The sequence below is a fragment of the Mustelus asterias genome, chromosome 6 (assembly GCF_964213995.1).
Source record: "Mustelus asterias chromosome 6, sMusAst1.hap1.1, whole genome shotgun sequence".
Taxonomy (NCBI): Eukaryota; Metazoa; Chordata; class Chondrichthyes; order Carcharhiniformes; family Triakidae; genus Mustelus; species Mustelus asterias.
The window spans coordinates 107,616,934-107,644,868 of NC_135806.1; the positions used below are offsets into that span (position 1 = coordinate 107,616,934).

The 27,935-nt window shown below is 40.0% G+C and overlaps 1 protein-coding gene across 1 annotated transcript in view; it reads left to right on the plus strand.

The window, feature by feature from the left end:
- The window catches only part of mccc2 (methylcrotonyl-CoA carboxylase subunit 2), a 77,892-nt gene that overhangs the window by 30,018 nt on the left and 19,939 nt on the right, over window positions 1-27,935 (plus strand). The window contains exons 6-12 of the mRNA XM_078214887.1: window positions 1,153-1,265; window positions 1,851-1,964; window positions 4,914-4,978; window positions 10,255-10,354; window positions 15,595-15,690; window positions 19,991-20,063; window positions 21,283-21,359. Coding sequence (XP_078071013.1) covers window positions 1,153-1,265; window positions 1,851-1,964; window positions 4,914-4,978; window positions 10,255-10,354; window positions 15,595-15,690; window positions 19,991-20,063; window positions 21,283-21,359 — 638 coding nt within the window. The remainder of the gene's footprint in view (window positions 1-1,152; window positions 1,266-1,850; window positions 1,965-4,913; window positions 4,979-10,254; window positions 10,355-15,594; window positions 15,691-19,990; window positions 20,064-21,282; window positions 21,360-27,935) is intronic.

A 27,935-nucleotide genomic window follows, 5' to 3' on the forward strand; every position in this document is an offset into this window, starting at 1 on the left:
ATGAGACATTAAACTGAGGCCCAATCTATACTCTGATAAATGCAAAAGACCCCGTAGCACCGTAGCAGAGTAATTATCTCTGGTGTCCTCAACCGCTATCACCAAAACCAAATTATCTGGTTATTATCACATTGCTGTTTGTGGGTGCATAGCTGTGACACTGCACTTCTTATAGTAGGTACCTCAAAATTCTGGAGGAGTACCACCATTGGTGCCTCTGCAAGATCCTCCTAATCCAGTGGCAAGAAACATAATCTAACAGCAGTGTCTTCTCCCAAACCAATACGTCCAGCATCAAGGTACTAATCCCTCAAAATCAGCCCTCCTGAGGGGAACATGTCATTCGGATGCCTGACACCAGACACCTGAAGAAAATGTTCTACTCAAACCTCAGTCATGGCAGGAGATTCCCAGGAAGACAGCAGAAATGCTTTACGGATGTCCCCAAAGCATCCCTGAAAAGATCCCTAGCTTGTGACCAAAATGGAGAAGGTTTATTTGGGAAGGCACCAAACACATTAAGAGACTTTGTCAAGTGCACATTGAGGCAAAGTAGAGGCATTGGAGAGGGTACATAAGCCTCTTGACCTGCCAATCCCTTCAAGAACCACCTGTCCCATATGTGACATTGCCTGCAGATCAAGCATTGGACTTATCATCCATTTTAGAACCCTTTGAACCGGGGAAGGGAAGCAAGTCATCCTTGATCATGAGGCACTTCCTAAAATGGAAGAAGAAGAGTAGCTGTATGTGGGAGCTTGCTTGCACAGATTGGCTGCTGCATTTCCTACATTACAAAAATAATGTAATGGTGATGCTTCTCCTATAAAAACAGAAAATAATGGAGATATTCAGCAAGTCAAGCAGCACCTGCGAAGAGAGAAATGGGTTAATGTTTCAAGTCGATGGCCTTTCATCAGTTCTGGTGAAAAATCATTGACCTAAAATGTTGTCTCCATTTACCACTTCCTTGATGCTCCCAGATACGCTGAACATTTCCAGGATTTTCTGTTTTTGTTTCTTTTAACATTTGCAATATTTTGCTTTTGTACTTCTAAAATACTTAATTGGCTATAAAGCACTTTAGGATGTCCTAAGGTAATGAAAGGTGCTACATAAATGCAAGTCTCCTTTTTCATGGCTTCATTTTAGTGGACTCTGGTGGTGCAAACCTACCTCGGCAAGCAGATGTGTTTCCAGATCGAGACCATTTTGGGCGCATCTTTTATAATCAGGCCAATATGTCTGCAATGGGAATTGCACAGGTAAATTAATTTAAAATGTATATGTTGTTGTTCCTTTTTAAGTTATAAACTTAAATTACATGAACAGTAAGCATTTTGAAATAAGAAAAGTTCAGGCATACAACTCGATCTGCCAGATGGATCCTTTATTTGAGACGTTGGTTCTCCTGTGATGCCAGCAACCAAAGTATGAAAAATAGCAATTGATATATTTTAAAGTGTAACTAACTATTTAATAAGAAATTAAAATTTGGAATTTGATTAGCAGGAATCCTCATCAATGTAAGATAGAAATGTGACAAATTTACACTAGGTAGAAACGGTGTTCAGTTCGGTACCAGCAGGTTGTGAACTTGAATTGCAGGGTCATCTGTCACTTCAAGTTGCATTCTTGCATTGAGCACATTAAAAAAAACGAAAGTAGGAGAACACAGTTTTACACATTATAGTCATAAAGTTTAGGAGGGAGGACCCAAAACAGAATGCAAAAGGCGTGATAAGTGGTACTGCGTAATTGAAAATTTTTGTTTTTGTTTTTGTTTTCTTATAATAAACTATTTTCATATATAAGGTATTCATTTCGGTGATTGTCTCCTTTTGTTCTAGATAGCTGTGGTCATGGGTTCATGCACAGCAGGAGGAGCATATGTTCCTGCTATGGCTGACGAGAGTATTATTGTGAAGAACCAAGGGACCATTTTCTTAGGAGGCCCACCTCTGGTACATATTCATATAATAACAGCCAGCAGGGTCAATTTTGTGTAACGTCTGCTCTTGTTTATAGTTGGTCCTTCCTGTTAATGCTACCAATGCAAAAACCTTTCAGGGACTATGTTTCCCAGCACACTGAAATTGCTGTTAAAGTGTTTACCTTTGTGTTATATTTCACTTCACTTGGGAAAATAACAAATACCAGTTCCAAGCCTCTAATCCTCTTTGCCTTAAGTACCTCCACTTGATCATAATCTCTGATCGTGAATACTTCCACTAGATTCTACTTCAAAGTTTAATAATCACCAGAAGCACAGTATGACATGCTAAGTTAACGGTCTTGTCCCTGAATAATGGAATTTGTATTTGGGACATGACTTCAAGAACTGGTTAGGAAGACAGTCTTTTAAACTTAGGAACAGGAGTAGGTGATTCAGCCACTTAACCTTGTTCCACCAATCAATTAAATCATAGCAGACCCATATCTTACTTCTATCTAATCGCATTGGTTCTGAATCTATTGTCTAACAAGAATCTATCAATCTCAGTTTTGACATTTTTGATTGACTTGGCCTCTTCATCTCTATGGGGGACAGAATTCCAGATTTCCACTACATGTTATGTGAAGAATAGCTTCCTGACATCATCCCCTCAACAGTCTAGTTCTAATATTAAGGTTATGCACCATCGGTTTGGACACTCTCACCAGAGGAAATAGTTGTTTTTACCTATCCTATCAATTCTTTGAATCATTTTAAACAACTTAATTAGATTAACCCCCAATCTTAGAAATTCGGAAGGAATACAAGCCTGTTTTTATGCTACGGTTGTGAGGCATGCTAGAAACACAGGACGAATTCAGTTGTGTTTTTTTTGAGCAATTGTAAGATGCAATAAATTGGCCAGAATTATTTTGTGGATTAGAAGTTCAGATATTGCCTCCTCATGTTGAGTCATTAAAGGTTAGCAAGTGCAGCATGCAACTAGGAAGGCAAGTGGTATGTTGGCATTCATCGAAAGGGGATTTGAGTACAGGAGTAAACATATCTTACTGCAATTTTATAGAGCCTTGATGAGACCTTACCCAGAGTATAGTCTACAGTTTTGGTCCTCTTCTAAGGAGGGATATATTGCTATCGAAAGAGTGCAATAGAGATTAACCCCTGGGATGGCAGGATTTTCTTATGAGGGGAGGTTTGGGAGGGTAGGTCTGTATTCCCTAGAGTTTTGAAGAATGAGGGGTGACTTCATTGAAACTTACAAAATTCTCACAGGCTGTGGCAGAGTAGATGTAGATAAGATGTTCCCCAGCCTGGTGAGTCTAAAACCTGCGGACATAATCTCAGGATAAGGAGTAGACCATTTAAGACTGGGACGAGGAGGAATTTCTTCATTCCAGAGGGCAGTAAAAGCTCAATCGTTGAGCAAGTTCAAGACAGAAATCGACAGATTTCTGGAGACTAATTACATTAAAGGACATTCGGGCAGCACGGTGGCGCAGTGGTTAGCACTGCTGCCTCACAGTGCCAAGGAACCGGGTTCAATTCCCAGCTTGGGTCACTGTCTGTGTGGAGTTTGCACATTCTCCCTGTGTCTGCATGGGTTTCCTCTGGGTGCTCGGGTTTCCTCCCACAGTCCAAAGATGTGCAGGTTAGGTTGATTGGCCATGCTAAATTGCCCCTTAATGTGCCGGGATGCGTAGGTTAGAGGGATTAGTGGGGTAAATATGTGGGGTTACAGGGATAGGGCCTGGGTGGGATTGTTGTTGGTGTAGACTCGATGGGCCGAATGGCCTCCTTCTGCACTGTAGGATTCTATGATTCTATTATATGAAGGTAGTGCAGGAAAGTGGTGTTGAGGTAGATGATGGCCCATGATCTAATTGAATTGTGGCGTAGACTCAGTGGGCTGAAAGGCCCACTTGTGTTCCTATGTTCTTATTTTATGGTTGAAAAAGAATAGATCCTTTCTTAGTTGCTTTTGCCATAGTGTTCCCTCATAAGAACTTGCCATGTTTATCAGATTACAAAAGTTTAATTTAAGAGAGGAATTGAAGGGTTCTGGGTTGACTAAAAAATGAAACTAATCAGTAAACATGACGATTCGGTATGAGGATTGTGAATCAATGCTAGTGCCTCAAAAGTAAAATTGTGTTATTCAGGTCATATTGATTGGCTGTGGTCCATTGTCGTTGATATTTATTATGTGCTAATTGACTTGCAGTAATTATTATTTTATCCTGTTCTTTTCTCTTGGTCTTCAGTGGGAGGGGATGGAAATGATGACTCCAAGTAGATTGTTTGTGCTTTGAGACTTGTTCTTGGTGTAATTTTGAACAGGTATTTATTTCTGCGACTGTGAGACTATGGTTTATTTTGCAATATTACATTATTTAAATTCTTGGTGGCTCCATGTTATCTGCAAGGACATTTTCATTTATAATGAGACTGGAAATAGCTATTGCAGGAATCCAGGTCTGAAAAACTGAAGCTGAGCCATCTCTTCACAGATGCTGCATATTTTCAGCATTCTCCCTTAATTATTGTAATATCATTATGAGCATGGAGATTTCACTCCCATATGTTCAAAAACAAATAAATATGATGCGTTTCTCAGTTAATCTTACATGGTAGTCTAAATATGATCAGTTTGAATGAAGTCTGATAATGATAAATCTCACTTGCTAGCTTCTCCACTGGTACAAAATAACTAAAAATGTAAGACAACATAAACACATTTCTGGTAGTAAAGGTAGGAATAAAATACAGAATACTGGAATAAAAGTAGCGTACCAGTGTATTTGAAATGTACAGTTGGTTGATCAGCATTTGAAAACAATACATGAATGTTGAAGGAAATAGTGCTTCAGCAAAATCTGATTAAGAACTTATAGTTCGACTACTTTCCATGCTGGAAAGCAGAAATATTTGAAACTATTGTTGACTTGTATTTGTACAGGTGAAAGCTGCTACTGGTGAGGAAGTTTCAGCTGAAGACCTTGGAGGTGCTGATCTCCATTGCAGGTAAAACATCTTATGTAGTATCTGTTGGAGATCTTATTGCCTGTCTATTCATTGCAAACAAATGTGTCTGCCATTCAAAAGGCTTAAAAATATACTTTTGCAAGGGCCATCAATAAAAAATATTATCTATTGATGGAGTTGTTGCAGTTATAGATTTATGATGCACAGTACACTGTCTCCCAGTGTAATGTTCTATATAGATTTTACCATTTAGATTAGAGTGTGAGGTCACACTTATGCAATGAACAAACTTTACTGGAACACATCAGCAACACAGATTGCTGAAAAAAATAGCATCCTAGGTTTCAACTCTCTCAATTACTTTATAACTTTGCTGCAGATACTTATTTCCCTCGATTTGGATCAATCCCTGATGGGTCTGATTTGAAGAGAGGTGGGTGGGAGGTTGGGAGACCAACTTGGGTGGATTTGCTGATTGGTGATTTGGTGTTGTGCGTCTTACAAGGCTGATCACATTTATATAGGAAAAACAACTATTAGTCATGTGTTTTATGTTTTATTTTTAGTTTTTTTATTAGTGTCATAAGTAGGCTTACATTAACACTGCAATGAAGTTACTGTGAAAATCCTCTAGTCGCCACACTCCAGCGCCTGTTCGAGCACGGCCAATGCACCTAACCAGCGTGTCTTTCGGACTGTGGGAGGAAACCGGAGCACCCAGAGGAAGCCCACGCAGACACGGAGAGACTCCACACAGACAGTGACCCAAGCCGGAAATCGAACCCGGGTCCCTGATGCTGTGAGGCAAAAGTACTAACCATGGTGCCTGAGTATAACGTGGGCTATCTTGACTTGAAATATTGATATGGGGAGAAAATGGCACAAGTATAATACAGGAATATCGAGTCCATTGCACTGACATGTTGTCAAATCTCTCCTGTTGTAAAACCAATAGTGATATTGGTTTGTTACACAAAAGTCGTTCCTTCCACATTTGCGTTATTTTATTAAAGTTCAGATAGCGGACAATTTGAGAACTGATGCAAAAGAAAAGAAAGGCTTGAATTTATGTCCTAAATCAGTTTACAGCCAATGAAATATCTTTGAAATGTATTTGCTGTTGTACTTGGAGTAGCATGTTGGCACAGTGGTTAGCACTGTTGCCTCACAGCGCCTGGGTTTGATTCCGGCCTTGGATGACTGTCTGTGTGGAGTTTGCGCGTTCTCCCAGTGTCTGCATGGGTTACCTCCTGGTGCTCTGGTTTACTCCCACAGTCCAAAAATGTGCAGGTTAAGTGGATTGGCAATGCTAAATTGTCCCTTAGTGTCCAAAGATATGGAGGTTAGGTGGAATAACCGTACTAAAAGTGCAGAGTCATGGAGATAGGGCTAAGGGATGGGCCTGGGTAAGATGCTCTTTTGGAGGGTCAGTGCAGACACGATGGGCCAAATGGCATAACAGGATTCTATGGGATAATGCAGCAAACGGGCCAACTAAGGTCCCAGAATTTAAGATAATGACCCGATGGTCTGTTTTTAATGGTGTTGATTGAGAAATGAAAATGTTGGCCAGGAAGAACTTAAGAACTGTCTGCCTGAGATATTTTAGTCCATCTGAGAGTGCAGACGGAGACCTTGGTTTAACATCTCATCTGAATGGTAGCCCCTCTGACCTGCACTGGAGTCTCAGCCTGGATTTGATGCTCAGATCTCTGGAGTTGAACTTGAATCAACAACATTTTTGACTCAGAGGCTCAGGCAAATGTGCAACCACCTGAACTGTGACTGATGAGATGTAGCCTCCACACACCAATAATGTCAGAATGCAAGGTATAGCAAAGATACAGCTGAAATCTTAGATTATTTTTGTCAACTTTTCAGTGACGAGTTTCTAGGAAAAGAATTGGCTTGTGATATGTAATCAAAGAAACTAAAACATTTATTTTGTCATTGTCAAATTGTGATGAAATACAAAGGTAAATTTGTAATTGATATTTGTTTAAATATTGCAACTTGATTTATCGCAGGGTGCATTTAAATGTTAATTGTATCAGTATGTAGGCATGTATATCATAGAATCAAATCATAGAATCCCTACAGTGCAGAAAGAGACCATTCAGCCCATTGAGCCTGCACCGACAGCAATCCCACCCAGTCCCTATCCTGTGACCCCATGCATTAACCCTAATGTCCCTGACACTAAGGGGCAATTTAGCAAGGCCAGTCCACCTAATCAGCACATGTTTGGACTGTGGTTGGAAACTGGAGCAGCCGGAGGAAACCCACGCAGACATGGGGAGAATGTGCAAACTCCACACAGACAGTAACCCGAGGTCGGAATTGAACTTGGGTCCCTGGAGCTGTGAGGCAGCAGTGCTAACTACTGTGCCACAGTGCTGCCCACTACACTATTTCTATCTATGTAAAAAGGAAATGGTTAGCTAAGACAAATATGGGCCTACTGCAGGCAGAGACAGGACAATTTATACTGGGGAATAAAGAAATGGCAGAGCAACTAAACAAATACTTTCTGTCTGTCTTCACAGAGGACGATACAGAAAATCTCCCAAGAATATTAGAGAACTAAGGGACTAGCAAAGATGAGGCACTAAAAGAAATTGTAATTAGTAAAAAAAAGTAATACTGGAGAAATTTATTGGACTGAAAGTTGGTAAATCCCCTGGACTTGACCAACATCCCAGTGTGTTGAAAGATGTGGCTGTAGAGATAGTGAATTCATTGGTGCTCATCTTTGAAAATTCTATACATTCTGGAACAGTTTCTGCAGATTGGAAGGTAGCAAATGTAACCTCACCCCTTATTTAAGAAAGGAGGGCGAGAGAAAGCTGGGAAACACAGTCCGCCCAGCCTGACATCAGTAGTAGGGAAAATGCAAGAACCTGTTATAAAGGATGGACACTTAGAAAATAATGGTGGGTATGGGCAGAGCCAACATGGATTTATGAAAGGGCAATTATGTTTGACAAACCTGTTAAGTTTTTTTGAGAATGTAACTCGCAGAATACATAAGGGAGAACCAGTGAATGTGATGTATTTGGATTTTCAGAAGGCTTTTGATAATGTCCCACACAAGAGGTTCATAAGCAAAATTAGAGCACATAGGATTGGAGGTAATATACAGTCATGGATTGAGAATTGGTTAATGGACAGAGAACAGAGAGTCTGAATAAACGGGTCATTCTCAGGCTTGCAGGTTTTGACTAGTGGGGGTACCACAAGGATGTGCTTGGGCTCCAGCTACTCAAAATCTTTATCAAGCATTTGGATATGGGACTAAAAGCAATATTTCCAAGTTTGCTGATGACAGAAAACCAGGTGAGATGATAAGTAATGAAGAGGATACAAAGAGGTTTTTACAGGATTTAAACAGACTGGGCAAGAACATGGCAGATGTAATATAATGTGGAAAAATATGAAGTTATCCACTTTGGTAGGAAAAACAGAAATGCAGAGTATTTCTTAAATGGTGCCAGATCCAAAGGAACCTGGTGTCCTTGTTCATAAATCATTAAAAGCCAACATGCCGGTGCCGTTTGCAAATGGGACAGCAAATGGTTTGTTGATATTTATTGCAAGATGAGTTGAGTTAAATCTCACGGGATCCATGGTGAGGTATCTAAATGGATACAAAATTGGCTTCTTGGCAGAAGCCAGAGGGTGGTTGTAGAGAGTTGTTTTTCAAACTAGAGGTCTGTGACCAGCAGTGTGCCTCAGGGATCAGTGCTGGGCCCACTGTTATTTGTCATTTATATTAATGATTTGGATGAGAATATAGGGGGCATGGTTAGTAAGTTTGCAGATGACACCAAGATTGGTGGCATAGTGGACAGTGAAGAAAGTTATCTCCAATTGCAACGGGATCTTGATCAATTGGGCCAGTGGGCTGAGGAATGGCAGATGGAGTTTAATTTAGACAAATGCGAGGTGATGCATTTTGATAGATTGAACCAGGGCAGGACTTACTCAGTTAATGGTAGGGCTTTGGGGAGAGTTACAGAACAAAGAGATCTAGGGGTACATGTTCATAGCTCCTTGAAAGTGGAGTCGCAGGTGGACAGAGTGGTGAAGAAGGCATTCGGCATGCTTGGTTTCATCGGTCAGAACATTGAATACAGGAGTTGGGATGTCTTGTTGAAGTTGTACAAGACATTGGTAAGGCCACACTTGGAATACTGTGTGCAATTCTGGTCACCCTATTATAGAAAGGATATTATTAAACTAGAATGAGTGCAGAAAAGATTTACTAGGATGCTACCGGGACTTGATGGATTGAGTTATAAGGAGAGGCTGAATAGACTGGGACTTTTTTCTCTGGAGCGTAAGAGGCTGAGGGGTGACCTTATAGAGGTCTATAAAATAATGAGGGGCATAGACAAGGTAGATAGTCAATATCTTTTCCCAAAGATAGGGGAGTCTAAAACTAGAGGGCATAGGTTTAAGGTGAGAGGGAGAGATTCAAAAGTGTCCAGAGGGGCAATTTTTTCACACAGAGGGTGGTGAGTGTCTGGAACAAGCTGCCAGAAGTAGTAGTAGAGGCAGGTACAATTTTATCTTTTAAAAAGCATTTAGATAGTTACATGTGTACGATGGGTATAGAGGGATATGGGCCAAATGCGGGCAATTGGGATTAGCTTAGGGGTTTTTAAAAAAAAAGGGCGGCATGGACAAGTTGGGCCGAAGGGCTTGTTTTCATGCTGTAAACCTCTATGAGTAAAGAAGTTAAAGAAGTCTTGCTGCAATTGCATAGAGTCTTGGTGAGAATGCCGCTGGAGTATTGTGTACAGTTTTGATCTCGTTACCTAAGGAAGGATTGCTTGCCATAGAGAGAGTGCAGCAAAGGTTCACCACACTGATCCCTGCAATGGCAGGATTGTCCTTTGTGGAGAGATTGAGGAGACTGGACCTATATTCTCTAGAGTTTAGAAGAACGAAAGGTTTATCTCAATGAAGCATACAAAATTTTTACAGGGCTCGACAGGGTAGATGTTTCACCTGGCTGTGAACCAGGGGACACAGTCTCAGAATAGGAGATAGACCATTTAAGACTGAGATGAGGAGGAATTTCTTCGCTCAGAGGGTGGTGAAAATTTGAAATTCTCTACCCCAGAGGGCTGTCGAGGTTCAGTCATTGAGTATGTTCATGACAGATCGATAGATCTTTGGATATGAAATACATCAAGGAATATGTGAATATTATGGGAAAATGACGTGGTCGAAGATCACCAATTATCTCGTGAATGGCCTACTCCTCCTATTTCCTATGTTCCATTGTAATTTACTCGTGAATTTTGCAGAAAGTCTGGTGTAACCGATCACTATGCCTTAGATGATATTCACGCACTTCACCTGGCACGAAAGGCTGTACGAAATCTCAACTATCAGAAGAAAGTGGATGTAAGTACATAACTACTAAACACATAAACCCACAGAATCTATAGCATAGCCTCAAGCCTTTATTATGTTTCAGTAAGATTGGTTGACACACAGTGTTACAGGCGTATTATTGTGACATCCATGGAACATATTTTGGTCACATTTGCCATTTATTGTGTAATCTCGTGTGTTCAACCACAGTTGGCTTGTTAATTCACAAGTGCCTCATACTTAGCCTGAATGTTAGAGTACAAGATAAATATCCTAAATTGTTTTATCTTTCTGACCTTGTATAGTAAAACTTATTTTTGTTTGTTCAAAATGCGCAGAATTTTGTGGCTTTATTCAGTTAGCAAGTGTCTTGAATATCAAACTTTGTCTACTTTAAACAGAAATTTATCGGTCCCTAACCAGATCTCACCAACAGCTTGTGGGTCTGGCCAAAGATCATAACAAACCCAAGATCAACGTTTGCAGATTACACCAAATCAGGGGGTACTGCTAACATGAGGAAGAATTTAACACAATACAAGAGGTCATGAGAAAACATAGCTGGCTGTGAGGTGATTCACTTCGGTCGGAAAACAGAAGCACCGCCAACATGAGAAACTGAATAGGGTTGAAGAGCAAAGAAATTTAGGGATACGGGTGAACAAATAATTTAAAACAGCATCACAGGGCAGCAAAGCAATTAAAAATACTAGCAAAGCATGAATTTTTTTGGGGGGCATTGATTCAAAAGTAGTGAAATTATGTTAAACTTGTATAGGACCTCAGTCAAACAGCATTTAGAGCAATGTGCACAGTTCTGGATCCCATACCATTATGATCATCGGTTGTCCCTCAGTTCAAAGATGACATGAGATCTTGCTATGGGTCTTTGTGGGACTGAACAAGCTGGCTCTTGATCTACAGATCTTGGAACACAAAGGCAGGATATCCTACAAGTTAGTGGGATCTGAGTGCAAGATTTGCTTCCTTTTCTTTCCTCCTCTGCTGCCACTCACCCGTTTAGCTTGATGGGCAACTCGTTGCCATGAAGAATGTTTGGTAGCAAGCTCACCCTACTGATTAAGGTCAACGTTGCTGTCCTTTAAGAATAGCTTCGGAGTTTTCTTTGTATTTCCTTGGAATTTTAGCCATTTGGGAATTGAGAAAACAGGAGCTGGTTAGGGAGACTCTTGTCAACCATTTGGACACAGTGCCCAGTTAATCAAAGTTGATTTTGCAAAGGCTTTGCCTGAAATGCTTGTGAAGCTGGCTTCAAGACAAGCACTTGTATTTGTTCAGCATCCTCTCATCGGATCTGGAGGATGTAGTGGAGTCTTGATGGAATTTCTCTAGCACTCTTATGTGTCGCCGATACTCAGTTCAAGCCTCACTGCAGTCAGGAGCATGGTGATGACATCTGTTTTGTGCACCAGAACTTTTATTGACTTGCAGAGGATTGTGTTGTCAAGCATTTGCTGGTAAAGTATGCAGAAGGCTAAACTGACACAACTGATCTTGTGTTGGATCTCTTATCGATGGCAGCCTTTTGAGAGAGGTGGATATGAGAATTGTTCAACGTATTCCAGAGCTGTTCCTTCAATATTTGTGAGAGGCAGAATATGTATTTGGCTGACTAAATGAAGGTTATGAGTTTTGTTTTGGCAGTGGCCAAGAATATGCTGTTTCTTGTATGCAGGATTGAAAAAAAATCAAGATGGCTTGCAAATCTAGTCATCCATAAATATAGTTTATTTGTACTTATGGAGTTCAGATTAGTTATGGCATGGAGGCAACTGAGGTTAAAGAGTTATCTATCCAGATAGTATTTAATAGTGACAGAGGGCAATTGATCTTTGATGAGGTGAATAGCTACTGTAAGGTAGATTGTAAATAGTATGGAGGCTCTTACACAGCCTTGCTTGACCCCAGTGTGGAAGTTTGAAAGTGCCTATTTCTGATCTTATACTCAAGACAGCTGCAATCATGAGGCAAGTGCAGGATTGTAATGAAATTTCTTGAACATCCAAATCTTTGAAGCACAAACCACAGAGCCTCGCGAATTACTGAACAAAATGTTTTGGTCAGTGAATGCAGTGAAGAGTTTCTGTTGTTGTTCTTGACATATTTCTTGGATTTGTCTGCCATAAAAGCCCACATCAGAAGCTCCACTGGAAGGTCTAAGGCCACACTGTCTCTGAAAGGATTTCCTCAGGACCAGGAAGTAGGCAATTCAGGGGATTGCATGTCAGGATTTTCTCTGCGATGGGCAGGCGGGAGATACTTTGATAGTTTCTATAGCATGATTTGTCTCCCTTCTTGAAGATAACTACAAGTATTGCATTCCTGAAGTAAGGGGGTGGTGTGGGAGTTCTTTTGCCTCCTGTGACCAGACTGCGCCTTCAAAAAATGTATTTTAATCATGTTTCTCTGCAAGATGTTTCAAGTAGACCCTAGCATTTTATTGGTGCTATAACTGTAACTGGTATCCCTTGTTGCTGCTGAGGCAGTATAATTGATATCTTATTGATATATAATTGATGCTGTCAGACCTGCTGAGATTTTCCAGCATTTTTCTGTTTTTGTTTCAGATTCCAGCATCTGCAGTATTTTGCTTTTATTTTGATATCATGTTGTTTTTAATCTGGACTAATGCAGTATTCTGGGATTTTAATGGTCCTGTGGGGATTGCTGAGTGAAGCTTGAATGAGGATGATTGACAGGTCAGGTGATATGCCTGGGGACAGCAATTTATACAGCATTCCAAGTTTCTAGTTTCGTTTCTCAGTTGCTGCCAGAAACTGGTGGGAGAAGGCAGTGTCTCTGTCTCTCTGTTTCTCCAGAGGCTTTTTGGAAAGTTCCAGGCCTGGGAAGCCTCAGAGATTTGATCCAACATTCAAAAGACCAAGGCACAGCAAGTGTTAAAGAGCTGCAAATCCAGTATCATGTGAGCATACTTGTTTCTGTGCCAAGCCTGAAGAAGGGTATATGTCTGTGGGATGGTATTTAACTTGGAACAACAGAGATAGCTAGCAGTTAGGATAGCTGTGTTATATTTAAGTCTTGTAATTGGTAAAAATTATGCTAATTCTTTTTGTTATATTTTAAATGTGTTCTTAAATAAAATGTGTTTGATTAAAACTTCCTGGTGAATCATATCGGGAATGAAACACCTTCTGCTCACCCATGCGAAAATCAAATGTAAAACTCAGGGTCTAGGCTAACTTCATAAAACACTTTGGAGTTTCTGGCCTGGGTCTTAATACTTCCATATTTGAAGGATGAGCACATGGAGTCTTGATGCGAGCAACGATCTGTCAGCTTTGAAGACTTCAGCTGGAATACCGTCAGCGCCACATTCTTTGTTTTTTTAAATCTGTTTCATTCCTTATCGCAATACTTCCATTGATGGTAGTTCACCATGGATCCTAGCACAGAGTGCTGGGGATAGCCTAGAGAGTGTAAACTGGCACTGTGGATTCAGGGTTGAGGAGTTGTTGAAAATGTTTTTTCCAGCATTGTTGGGTGGCAATGTCATCCTTGTGAGGAGAAACACCATCCTGTGAACAAAGAGAAATTTGGTCCAAGATTCCATGCTATAAATAGGACGTGAAAGCAATGAAGAAAATGCAACAAGATCTACAAAGTTGGCACAAGACATTATAGCTATTGGGAAGAATTGAGAAGTTTGGGGCTTTTTTCTTTAGAAAATAAACAACCTTATAGAGATCTTTAAAATTATTAATGAGTTGAACAAAAAAGTTATGGAGAAAATCTTTTCACATGTGGGAGAATTAAAAACAAATGGTCATAAATACAAAAATAAAATATTGTGGATGCTGGAAATCTGAAATAATTTTGGAAACATCAGGTCTGATTTGATTTATTATTGTCACATATATTGGGATACAGTGAAAAGTATTGTTTCTTGCACACTATACAGACAAAACATACTATTCATAGAGTACATGGGGAGAAGGAAAGGAGAGGATGCAGAATGTAGTGTTACAGTCATGGCTAGGATGTAGAGAAAGATCAGCTTAATATTGTGATTATGACTCTATGACACTGTAAGGTAGGTCCATTCAAAAGTCTGATGGCAGCAGGGAAGAGCTGTTCTTGAGCCAGTTGGCACGTGATCTCAGACTTTTGTATTCAATTCCCCCTCGCAATAAAGGAGAACATTCTATTAGCTTTCCTAAGTATTTGCTGTACCTGCATACTAACCTTTTGTATTCATGCATTAGGACACCCAGATCCTTCTTCATCTCAGAGCTTTGCAATCTCTCACCATTTAGATAATGTGCTTCTTTTTCATTCTTGCGGCCAAAATGGACAATTCCACATTTTCCCACGTTCTATACTCCATTAGCGAAGACTTTGCCCATTAACTTAACCTATTTATATTCTTTAGCTTCCTTATGTCCTCTTCGCATCTTTCTTTCCTGCCTATTTTTGTGTCATTGGTAAATTTAGCAACCTTTGGTCCCTTCATCCAAGTAATTTTTATGAATTGTAATAAGTTTAGGCCTAGCACCTGTGGCAAACCACTCATTACATTGTGCCAACCATAAAATGACCCATATATGCCTATTCTCTGTTTCTTGTTAGCTAGCCAATCTTCTATCCAGAGAACATTAGCTAGAGAACTCCAATAAATGTTAAACATGATTTTCCTTCCATAAAAGCATGTTGACTCATCATCCTTAATAATAGCTTCTAACGTTTTCCTAAGACAGATGTTAAGCCAAATGGCCTATAGTTTCCTGCTTGCTGTCTCCCTCCCTTTTTAAAGAAAGGAGTTACATTCGCTTTTTTGCAATTTAGTGGAACCTGCCCCAATCTAGGAAGTTTCGGAAAATTGAAAGCAACGCATCAGCTATCTCACTAGCCACTTCTTTTAAGACCCTAGGATGAAGTCCATTAGGATCCAGAGACTTGTTAGCCCTCAGCTCCAACAATTTGCTCAGTACCACTTTGCTGGTGATTGTAATTTTCTTTGAGGGTGGAGGGTGAGGGAAAACCTAGGGGTGTGGTGACACTGGGCATTGGGGGACAGATTGTATTTAAGCAAGCTTGTCACTAAAGTCATAACTTTTATTGTTTAAAAAAGAAGTGATCAAATTTAATAAGGATTCAGATTCTCACTTTTTGGATATTCTAGAGTTACAAGATGTATTTCTTGTACTTACGGTTATTAAATTATTGCTGTTAAATAAAGTGCACATTTTAAAAATAATTCCGAAACGTTACACTGTTCTTTGTCTTCCCAGGTGACAGTGGAATCCCCAGAAGAACCATTGTTCCCTGCTGAAGAGTTATATGGAGTGGTTGGTGATAATCTGAAAAAAAGTGTTGATGTCAAAGAGGTACAGACTTAGCAAAGGTTTCCCCTGGTTCGTTCATCTGATTTTGAAGGAACATACCTAAGCTGTCAACAGTGTAATCATTATATGTGTAACACCGTAAATTAAGATATTGTACAACTTTCTTGAAAAGAGGGAGTTTGGAGACAGGATTTTCTATTTTAGTTTATGCACTTGTTACAACCTTGCAACCATAGCATATGTTATTTGCTGAGCAAACAAAATCCTAATTGTAATATAATTAACAAATCCCAGAGGAAAACTTGTCTTACTAATCATAAAATTTTATTTGTATTCTGGAAACAAGGAGAAACTAACTGCTCCCAGAAGAATAGAATTTCAGTCACAATTTTGGAATTTTAAAAATTGCAAGATTTACTAACAGGAAAAAAAAAGCTTAAGCATACAAGATTAAAGTTACACAGTTAAAACATGATGTGGAGATGCCGGCATTGGATTGGGGTAGGCACAGTAAGAAGTCTCACAACACTAGATTAAAGTCCAACAGGTTTATTTGGTAGCACGAGCTTTCGGAGTGCTGCTCCTTCATCAGGTGAGTGAAGAGTTGGGTTCACATACAGGGCATATATAGATACAGACTCAATTACAAGATAATGGTTGGAATGCAAGTCTTAACAGATAATCAAGTCTTAAAGATTTGATTACCTGTTAAGATGAATCAAGTCTTAAAGACTTGATTACCTGTTAAGACTCGCATTCCAACCATTATCTTGTAATTGAGTCTATATGTATATATGCCCTGTTTGTGAACCCAACTCTACACTCACCTGATGAAGGAGCAGCGCTCCGAAAGCTCGTGCTACCAAATAAACCCGTTGAACTTTAACCTGGCGTTGTGAGACTTCTTACAGTTAAAACAGCCTTTCAAAACTTCCCCAAAAGAATCCACTCAGAACACACAAGTAAACACCTTCTGGGCAACACTCCTGTTTAGCTTTTTAACTCTAAAAATCCAGTAATATTACCCAAGGCAAAACTGCTGCCACTTTAGTAAAGGTATACCACACGACTTCCCATTCGCTTCTACTCTGTTGTGGAAATCCAAGAAAATTCAGAATCAAGACTGCTTTTGGAAACAAGACACTTTCCTGTTTTTTTGGATGGCTGCTTCAGGTTTCACACCATGTCTCAGCGCAGAAGTGGTTCCAGAATATCTTCCCAGCCAACACCACTCAGCTTCTTTCTGTAAATAACCCTTTTATCTCTGATTCCAATGTTTTCAGAACCTCATTCAACTCAACTTTTCCAAAATATAAAAATGTTTCATGTTTTCCTATTGTCTCCTATTTTGGGTCAAATAAGACTTAAGGACCTTGTTTAATTATGAAACCTTTATAGATTATAAAAGTCCCTTACTCTCCTTTGAAATTTAACAACTAAAAAGTCAAGTCCTTATCTCTCTCCTAATGCAATTTTTAAACCCAACTTATTTACTTATAAATCCACTTCACCATGACCTCTTATTACAAATGCGCACATTTTGCAACTCTATCCCTTTTATCTTTCAACTCTCCCAGACAAGTTGTTGCTATTAACCTTTCCCCCGCTTAATTAAATCATTTAGACACTCAGGCACACAGCCTCCTTTACAGATTAACACACTCTTCCTCAAAAATATTTTACAACATAACATCCATCCTCGCATACTTAACATAATGTGATTGACAAGGCAAATGTTTTCTTGGGCTTTATTTTCACAAGGCAGACACCAAATTGTTTGGGAAAGATATGCCCAACATGTGCTCCATTATACAGTATCTTCTTGACTTGTTGCTTTTTGGGTAGTTATTTGTATCTTACAGTAAACAATAAACCCAATTTCTGATCAATAGATACTGACCCCACATATGTGGCTAGGCTGCATTGTAATGGAAGAATTTTGCTTGCAAACCTTTGTGCTATGTTGGCTCTACCAATGCCTCAAATTTAAAATTCTCATATTGCATTGTTAATATAAGCCTACTTATGACACTAAGAAATAAACTTAAACTTAAGATCTCCTCATCGCCTCACCCTGCTCTACTTCTGCGCATTTCTCCAGTCCACAATCCTCCAAGACCTCTGCATCCCTCCACCTCTCCAAAAACTCTTGCGTTCTTTCAATTTTGGGCTCATGCGAATCTCCCATTTCTTTTCCTCAACTTTAGGTAGCCGTACCATTAGCTGCTTGGACTTTCGGCTCTGGAATTCATTCCCTGAACTTGTCCACCTATCTCTGTTTAAGACACAGTTGAAAACTTATCTCTCTGACTAAATATTTGGTCACCTTCACAGTTAAAAGAAGAGGGCTCATCACAACCTTCTCGAGGGCAACTGGGGATGGTCAATAAAGCTGATCTTTCAAATAACATCCACATCTCAGTTATTTAATGTTCAGTCATCTTCAGTCATCTAATGTTCTTTGGTTTGGAGTCAATTTATGTCTGATTATTCTCCTCTGAAACATCTTAGCCCATTTTACTACAGTTAAAGCACTACATGAGTGCATATTTGAACATGTTTGCTGAACAAACGTTTTTCCAGACGCCATTTTTGAATACCTTAATTGTTGAGAAATTACTAATGAATGTTGACTTCAGCAACATTAAATCTTGGCTGCCTTGCCTGTTTTTGGGCTAAACTTTCTGAACAGACATCACTCGTGGTTTCCTTTCATAATGCTACAATTAGGGCTAGAAAATATATGGGGCAGAATTTTACAGATCCCCTGTGGCAGATTTACAGGTGGGGTTAAATTCCCCAGGTGGCTTTCCTGCCAGCTGTAGGGATTTGAACTCTGCACTAAACCCCATTGCAAGAAAATTCTTGTTGAGGATTAACCAAATTGGCAAAAAGGATAATCATTAATTTAGAATGCAAATTAACAAGGTTTATTGGGCAATAAAGATTGCACAATGGGCGGAATCTTTGCAGCCTCGGTCGCCCCGAAATGTAAAATTCTGCCCAAGGTCAAAAGACCTTTGCATGGTCCGATCCTCGTCCACTCCGATTCCTGTGGCTGGTGGGCCAGTAAAATTCCAGTCAATGTTTCATATATTGAGGCATGATGTGATACACAAGTTCAATGCCTGTCATTCTTCCCTGAGGATCCCGAGACTTCTGGGTCTTCTCTTCATGGTTCCTTGAGCTTGGTCTCTTGACTCACAAGGTCTTTTTGAGATTTTAGCTTAGACAACTTAATTCCAGCATACATATTAATCCCATTGCAGCTTTAAGACTTCTGGTGAATTCTTTTCCAATGCTTAACTTCCCAGCCTACCTTAACTTCTGAAGTTTCCAGTTCACCTGAACTGCTAAAGCTTCATACTTCACAGCTGCAGTGTTTTTTTTCTTTCTCTCTCTGCTATGCTAGACTTGCTGCAGCCCAAATGTGTTATAGCTGTAACTTTAGTTCACTCCTAGTGAACCCACTTATTCTTTGATAAAGCTACAGCACAGTGTTTGGCATTTAAACAGATGTCCACTTTAAGATCCAAAATTCATGAATCATCCGAAAATTACATGCAAATAAAGACTTTTCATCACTAAGCTTATGTACAGTATAATTTAAGAATTTAAGCTTTATTAGTTACACAAATGTGCCAGTGAGGTGAAATTTGAAGAATATCAGGGCCACGCTAACCTGTCTGCAATTTTACTGGGGGCGGATGAAATCCATTGTAACCCACCTGCTCTCACCCCAATTGAGGCCTTTACATGGCCAATTAATGGACACTTAAGCACCGCTTCTCACCTGACCTCAATTCAGAGGCTGGCAGGAGGAGTAGGGACAGGAATGAAGCCAGGCAGGTCACCCTGCTCGGACCTTTGGGGGGGGGAGAGAGAGAGAGAGAGAGAGAGAGAGGTTACCCTCCATCACTGGTTCCCTTTTTGATTGGTTCACCCAACCCTTCTCAGGTGCTCTCACCTCTTCCAGGCCTATCCATTAAGACCCCCAACCCTTCTCTCTTCCCCCATCCTGGGGCCTTCCTTCCACTACAGCCCCTGTGTTTATGTCCATCCAAGTTCCGGCACATGGATTTGTGGGACTGCCTGTAGTACCAGCACTGGCAATCCTCTCAGTGGCGCTGCTGGAAATACAGAGGCAGTTAACAGAGTGTAAAATTACTGTGGGGCAGCTGACCTCAGTGGGAATGCATTTTCCACCAATTCATCTGGTGGTGGGGAAGGAAACTGGCCATCTGTTAAATTCTGCCCATGGTTCTGTAATAGAACTCTGTACAAAAATTAAATATAGAGGTTGAGTTTGAGCTGGTGATAATACGTTTTTTTTTCTTTCCAGGTCATTGCGAGAATCGTGGATGGAAGCAGATTTAACGAATTCAAAGCCTTTTATGGAGATACTTTAGTTACAGGTACAATTTCTGATCTAGAATATTGATCTATTTGTAGAAGGTACCCATTTCTTCCAATGCTTTAAGGTTAAATCTAAGTAAAGATTTAATTAAAGTGTAACTTAAGTTTCTCTTATGCATAGATATTGACAAAATATACCTTTGAGATCATAAACTGCCAGACTTTTACTTTGTTGGTCCACCCCATGCAAAGCAACAATATTTTTTACATTGCTTTGGAAATAAACAATAGTGATAAATTACTGAAAAAGGTTATAGTTGTGCAGAAAATGTTTGTGACATACTGGCCCATGACTTCCTGGCTCCCCATGGTCTGATTTTTTGGGGGGCGGGGGAGAGGTGGAAAGATATACGCTGGGGAATCTCTCTCTCAAGTTCCCAGGTAAGGGTTTATCTGGCAATTGTCCAGGAGCGCTACCTTCCCCTGGATGATTGTGCCGAGTTTTTATTTTTCTATGCACCAATATCACATTTGCATTATATTTGTTTTTAACCATTATCATCTTCAAAATAAATTTCCTTGGGCCGCACAATAACTGCTGCAGAGAACATAACTACAGACGATTGTGAATTCACAAGGTATCTACTTAGTACATATTATTTTAACATAGTAAATTTCCTACATTGTATCAGTGACTACACTTCAAAAGTACTTAGAATCCCTACAGTGCAGAAAGAGGCCATTTGGCCTATCGAGCCTGTACCAACAATGATTCCACCCAGGCCCTATCCCTGCAACCCCATATATTTACCCTGCTAATCCCTCTGACACTAAGGGACAATTTATCATGGCCAATCCACCTAACTCACACATTTTTGGACTGTGGGAGGAAACCAGAGCACCTGGGGGAAACCCACGCAGACATGGGGAGAATGTGCAAACTCCATGCAGACAGTGACCTAAGCTGGGTATTGAACCTGGGTCCCTGGCGCTGTGAGGCAGCAGTGCTAACCACTCTGCCACCATGGTGTCCTTATTCATGGGCTGCAGAACATTTGAGACATCCTGGAGATGTTAAAGGCAGTTTATAAATGCAGATCTTTCTTTCTAAATAATGTCTATTGGAAGATGTCAGTGGCTGTAATGCTTATACTTTTGCTATAAATCTGAATAAGGATCTGAATATGACTATGATTTGCAGTGCAACAATTTACGACCATAGGACTGTCTATACTTTTCAAAATACTCTTTTGTGTTTCTCCTCTGGGATATCTTCAGGATTTGCAAGGATTTTTGGATATCCAGTCGGCATCATTGGAAACAATGGAGTCCTTTTCTCAGAATCTGCAAAGAAGGTTTGTATGCAGTTGTCTCAGCCAGCTAGTTTGAAAACAACTAGTCGTGATAACTGGAAAACAAGTGGAATAAGGGAAAAAATAATCAGTGACAAAGTTGCTGTAAAATACCTTGTGGGTCCCTTCTAGTTCACATTGTAATATTCACAAATGATTTGAAATGGATATTTCTGAGAATAGGATATCTCCTGATAAAACCAAGCTAATTAACCAGCTGATTAATCTAACAGAGTTTGCTCGTTTTCATAGCAACCAGGAAACATTCAACAAATGGACAAATGAAGGGAGGGGGATTAATGCCCAGGTGCATGTAAAGTAATCCTCATTAAAACATAAACATGAAATTTATGTACATAGTAGCTGGCGTGTCATTAGAAAATGTAATGGTGTTATCAGCAAGGCTGAACAACAATTGACAAATCAAACAGATTGTTTTAATCCTGTTTAACTAATTAGTACTATTACATTTGGAATATAATGTGTAATTTAGTGCACTCTATCTTCAAAAAGGCATTGCAGAGAATTTAAAGCAAAATTCCAGCAGAGTAGATTCTCAGCTTCAGTGATGATTCACTCATTATCGAACTTGCGTTATTTCTATTGCGTCAAAAGTATTTAATTGGTTGTAAACCACTTTGATATGTCTGTTAGTTAAAAAAGATCTTCCTTTCCCCTTCACCCCTCTTTCCTTCTTTCTTCCTCCTTTACTTCCTTTAATTCCTTTCCTTTCCCTTTCTTTCTTTGCTTCTTTTCCTTCTTTCCTTTGCTTCCTTTCCTTTACTTCAGTATATTGTTAAGAACCCCATTGGTGTTAGGTGCAAGGGTATCCCAAAACCCAGAAGGGTAACTGGAATGCCAGTTCTTAATTGTTTATTTTGCAGTTTGCTTTAATGTGAGGAAAGATACTGTCTTATATTCATTCAAATAAAATAATGTTTATTAAACCGCAAAACACAAAACAAGAAAGGCCACAATACAAAACACAGTAATGGCTACACACAGACAATGACTTGGATGAAGGAACAGACATCATTGTAGCCAAATTTGCTGATAAAAAGAAATTTGCTGTAAGAAAGCAATTGTGAGGAGGATACAAAGAATCAGCAAAGGGATTGTGATAGGTTAAGTGAGTGGGCAAAGATTTGGCAGATGTGGGAAAATATGAGGTTGGACACTTCGACAGGAAGAATAGAAAAGCAGAATGCTATTTACATGGAGACTGCAGAATGCTGAAATACAGAGGGACCTGGATGCCCTTGTACATGAACTACAAAAAGATAGCATGCAGGTACAGCAAGTAGTTAGGAAGGCAATGGAATGTTGGTTTTTATTGCAAGTGGGAAAAAAAGAATAGGAAATCTTGCTATACTGTACAAGGCATTGGTGAAACCATGCTTGTGAGTTAGGTTGATTGGCCATGCTAAATTGCCCCTTACTGTTAGTGATATTAGTAGGGTAAATAAATGGGTTTACGGGTATAGGGCCTGGGAGGGATTGTTGTCGGTGCAGATGCAATGGGCCAGGTGGCCATCCCCTGCACTGTGGGGATTCTATGAAACAGAGTCAAGGGTTATGAGGAGCAGGCAGGAAAGTGAAATTAAGGTCCCAAACAGATCAGCCATGATGTTATTGAAGGACACAGCTGGTTTGCTGGACCAAATTAAGTGGGCAATTCTTAAGTTGCCCACTTAAGAATTGCAGTTGACCCATGGTTGTAGCCTGCCATCCCTTCACTTTTCCATAGATAAAACCGTAGTGGGGGCGAATACATTGGCATTGGTGCAACGTGCATCTTATCTTCAAACCCATTGGCGGGTGTGCATTAAATCTGGCTGCAAGTCTCAGGACTTGATTAAGTCAGGGAGAATTTTACCTTTTGCAGTTCTGAATCTGGAATAGCTCTGTTGTTAGTAACCCACAAACATATAACAGTCTTGGAACTTATTAGTGAGAATCAGTTTATATAATAAATATTTTGAATAAGGACAATCTTTATACTGGGAACAGAAAGGAAATCTGCACAAATGACTTCAGGCTCCTTTTGAGCACATATCATTATGACAGGAAGAATCAGAAGCTGCCATTTACCTTGTATTATATCCGTTCCTTTATAATATCTGAGATCTTGCTTTTAACTGAGATCATTACACCTCTCCTTTAAAGGATTGTTGAATTACCACAGCATCTATTTGAACACTGCACTATGTCTGGACTGAAGGTTCAAAGCAAGTACAAAACATTGATTATACTAATCTTTAGTTCCTGCATTGCCCAGTGCCCTTTTTAAACCCAATGTAGGATTGTGGAATTACCAAAAGCAAGTTTTAATTGTATAAAACAAAATACACTTACAACATGACATTATTAGTAGAGGCAATTTGTGAGCCAACAGAATTCTGAAATGTTTACTTACATTGGTCAACTTCAGATTGAAATGTTCAAATGCTCAGTGACTCAAAATGTCACAACTGATTGAATCCAGGTGACATCAGCAGGCTTTAACTAGAGGTGCAGACAAGTCAGAAAGTCAATATATTTCATCTTGTGAAAAATTACCTTGGTTTAAGGTTGAAGGCTGATATTGACCTTCAGTTGTTGCTGATGATGGATGTTTTCATTAAATTTGTCATTATCTTGCGTCAGTCGGTCCTTTTTTTTTAAAAAAAGGGAATTGTTATTTGATGAACTTTTGAGAGATGCTGGTCACTAATAAGCTCCCACTATTTTTCCACTCCACTCCACCCTTCCCCACCCATGTTTTATCTTCTCTGCTGAAATGTCGACTTTTATCAGTGTGTCGTTCCTTAGGTGCCCTTACCTTTATTTTTCACAAATGAACATCAACAGTGAATGTCAACGGACGCTTCCATTATGGGTGCACAGGCAAGAACATGACAACAAAGCTCAATTCTGATGTCCACAGATGTATATTTTCCAAGAGTGTTTTTACTAGGTGATTGGGAATGAACATCCTGGTGACACTTCATCTATCAACTCCTCCCACATCACCATCATCCCACTTAAGAGTTGTTGCAGACAGGAGGGGGTTAATTTAAACACCACAAGTTTCTCCTCTCACCATCCGTCTGTAAACTTAAAGGTTTTTAAATTTGTTTACCTCTCTAAACCATGGCATATTTCCCTACCCCTCGCTTTTGGTGTGATGCAATTTTCTAATTCCACACCAAACTCAAGATAGGATGAATGAAAAAGGATTATTTTATTGCACATTCAAAATGTGAAAGGCAGGTTGCAATATCGCCTTCACATTCAGACAGGAAAGAGAAGAACAGAGAACAGAAGGTTTTAGAGTACAGTTACCACAGAGAAAATAAATACTGGTTCATGTGGGTTCCAGAGTTCAGAATCAATGTCCATTGAGATACTCCTTCATGGAGGTCTGTGGATTGAAAACCGATGCTGGATAATTCACTTTGTCGGTGGGTGTTGTTTCACATTTGATAGGCATGCAGAGATGAATCCGTCTTCTAGGTGATGGCACAGAATTTTGAGCAGAAGAGGTGTAAATGGGGGCCAGATATTTCACCTGGATAGAGCTTCTTGTTTGTGAGGCTGCTATTTAGATGGTAAACAGCAGACTGGGCTATGCAGTTGAGCAAAGCAACATTACTTGTTCCATAAGCCAGAGGCTCATGTCACATGACTCCCACTTCTGCACCAGGTCTTTGACAAAGAATGGGTGTCCATCATCTAGATTCCAAAGACTGTTAAATGTTTCAGCTGTTAGGAATTGAAAGGACGATTGCAGGGCCTTTAGCTTAGCAAAAATCCATTTCCTTCTAGCCAGCCAGAGTTATTATATGCAGATGGCCAGCTTTCTTTGAAGTTGTGCAGTCCACAGGTGGTTGTTAGTGGTTTATCAGTGATGATGAGGTGTGGGTTTCTCTGAAATTATCAGGCAGCTTCTTTTGTTCAGGGGCCAGAAACAGACATAGGCTCAGCCATTTAAAAAACATTAGAAATTGCAATGAGTATCTCTGTAGATACTTCATAAAAATATGGACAGCACAGTAGCACAGTGGTTAGCACTGCCACTTCACAGCACCAGGGACCCGGGTTCAATTCCCGGCTTGGATCACTGTCTGTGTGGAGTTTGCACGTTCTGCTTGGGTTTGCGTGGGTTTCCTCCAGGTGCTCCGGTTTCCTCTCACTTTCTGAAAAACGTGCTGGCTAGGTGCATTGACCCGAACAGACGCCGGACTGTGGCGATTAGGGAAATTTCACAGTAACTTCATTGCAGTCTGACTGATAAATAAATAAACTTTAACTTTACTTTTTACTTTTTAAATATACAGTCTTAGTCCCTCACAGGGTACTGAGAAAAGTTGTGTCCCTGGCATAGTCCCATTCAAAATCATGTTAGGCTCTTTACCTTTGACATAAAAGTGTTATTTACAGATTCGACTTGCAAACTTGTTTCTGTTGTTGAAATTCAATGGATTTGAAATGCATATTTTTGCTTAATAGATTATTCATTGAACATTTAATAAATAGCACAGAAAGAATCTGAGCTTCCATTGAATTGTTCTCTTGTATGATACTTCACTTATACGTTTTCATGTTACTGTCCAAGTGTTAAGTTAGTAGCCAGCAGGGTTATAACTTATTTACTGAGATGGATAGTTTTGCATTCGTTGGGGCATCCATCCATTTCTTGAGATGATGGACTGCGCCCAGGGTGAATGTCATTCTTGGATTGAATATTGTCTGTTGCGGATGTAGAAGCTGATTTGTGAGTGGCAGTCCCATTCCGCAGCTGGCACAAATGAATAGTGTTGGCCCAAGATCAATTGATTTTTTTCTTTCCAGCAGGTGCTTTTTACTGCCATGTTTTTTCCTTGCCCTTCCTGACTGCTTGGCTCCTGGCACTCCAGTTAGCAGGGAGGACTTCCCATGTATCAACTCTGATTCTGGTCAGCTGAAGTCTCACTTGCAGTTATCCTTGTATCACAGATGTGGGCAACCCATTGATCTTGTGCCAGTAGCAAGCCTGCCATCGAGTATGTCTTTGCAGATCTGGCCATTATCCATTTGGATAACAGAGTTGTCTCAGGGAGCTGAAGACCTGCACAAAATAAATTCCAATGGAAAAATACTGCAAATATTGTTTAGGCAGCACATTCGAGCACAAAGCTCTGTCCCCAGACATCTTTTTAATTTTATTTCAGCCCTGACATTTCATCCTGCCCTGGATTGAGGTTGCAACTAAAATGTAAAGGCCAATCAGTCCAACTACCAACCATAAGAGTAGATGAGCCACATAACATTGCTTTCAATTAAACCCTTAATAGTCTAAATTGCCTGCTTGATTGTCGGTATGTTGGACTGTTGGACTTTAACCTGGTGTTGTTAGACTCCTTACTGTGATTGTCGGTAGGCACGCTTCTGACTCTCGTGCACACCCACTGACCGGAATATCATGCAAGTGTGCAATGATGTTGGGATGCCTTCTCGTGCGATTTCTCGTGCTTCTGAGTCATGTGTGTGCCCACTTGAGCAATATATAATCCTTGCTGTAGAGTTTGAGATAGTGCCCCACCCATCTTTACAACTGCTGGCAAGGTTCAGTGATGATCATCCATGCTTCTGCCTTCAAGGGGGTTGATTTGATTGCTGCTGGACATGTTGTTTTCTTGATTTCTTCATACACCCCTCTAGTATCCCTGGATTCAGCAGCAGATTGTGTGCTGTTGCAGAGTTTCAACCAGTATTGGTTGGTCAGTTGAGCATGGAGCAAGCAATCTGCTGAGGTTTGATTCGGGAGGCTCTGAGAGTATCTAGGTTTTGTTTGCTGGGGACTGAGTTGTAGTTCATGAGGACTCTCCTTTTGGTTGCAGTAGCTGGCTCCATTTCAGTCCAATAAACGTAAAACCAATCAATATTCCTGTGATCTCTTTTCCTGTATATAGCAAGTATAAGAGTTATAGATTGTGTTGTGCAGATGATCCCACTTTGACACAGCACCCTGGCCTTGGGTGTTGTTACCTGATGGTGACTGAGGACGTTGAAGTACTACTGGATCTTCTGGGGGAGAGCAAAGTTCTATCAGAAACTTATGAATTTAAGAAGAATGTTTAATAGTGCATGGGAGAAGCTCACATGAGCAAAAAAAGCAAAAAATGTTGGAAATAGCAGAAAGGAAACTTTCTGATGAATACAATAGTTCTAAAATAAAACAGAAAATGCTGGCGAAAAAACAAATGGGGGTGAAATTGGAGATCAATAGTGATACAAAACAGGCAAAATTGCATTTTCTGACCTACAAGGCATGTTTGATCTTCAATTCTGAAGCAGTGAGTGGAACTGAATATTGGGCGAATAACGAGTGACAGATGCGATACTGCCATGTCCAGTTTCATCTCCAGTGATTTTTCCCAGTCTGAAAAGAAACAAAATCAGTTCCCAGTCGGGGTGTGCAGGCAGCCTCCCTTGCCAGATCTGTACTCTGATGAACAATCTATAATCTAAATGTCAACTCTTTCCCTCAGACACCAACAGATAAATGAAAAATATAGCTTCTGGGCAACGGTTTCTAGCTTTTTCTTTGCTTTTTTT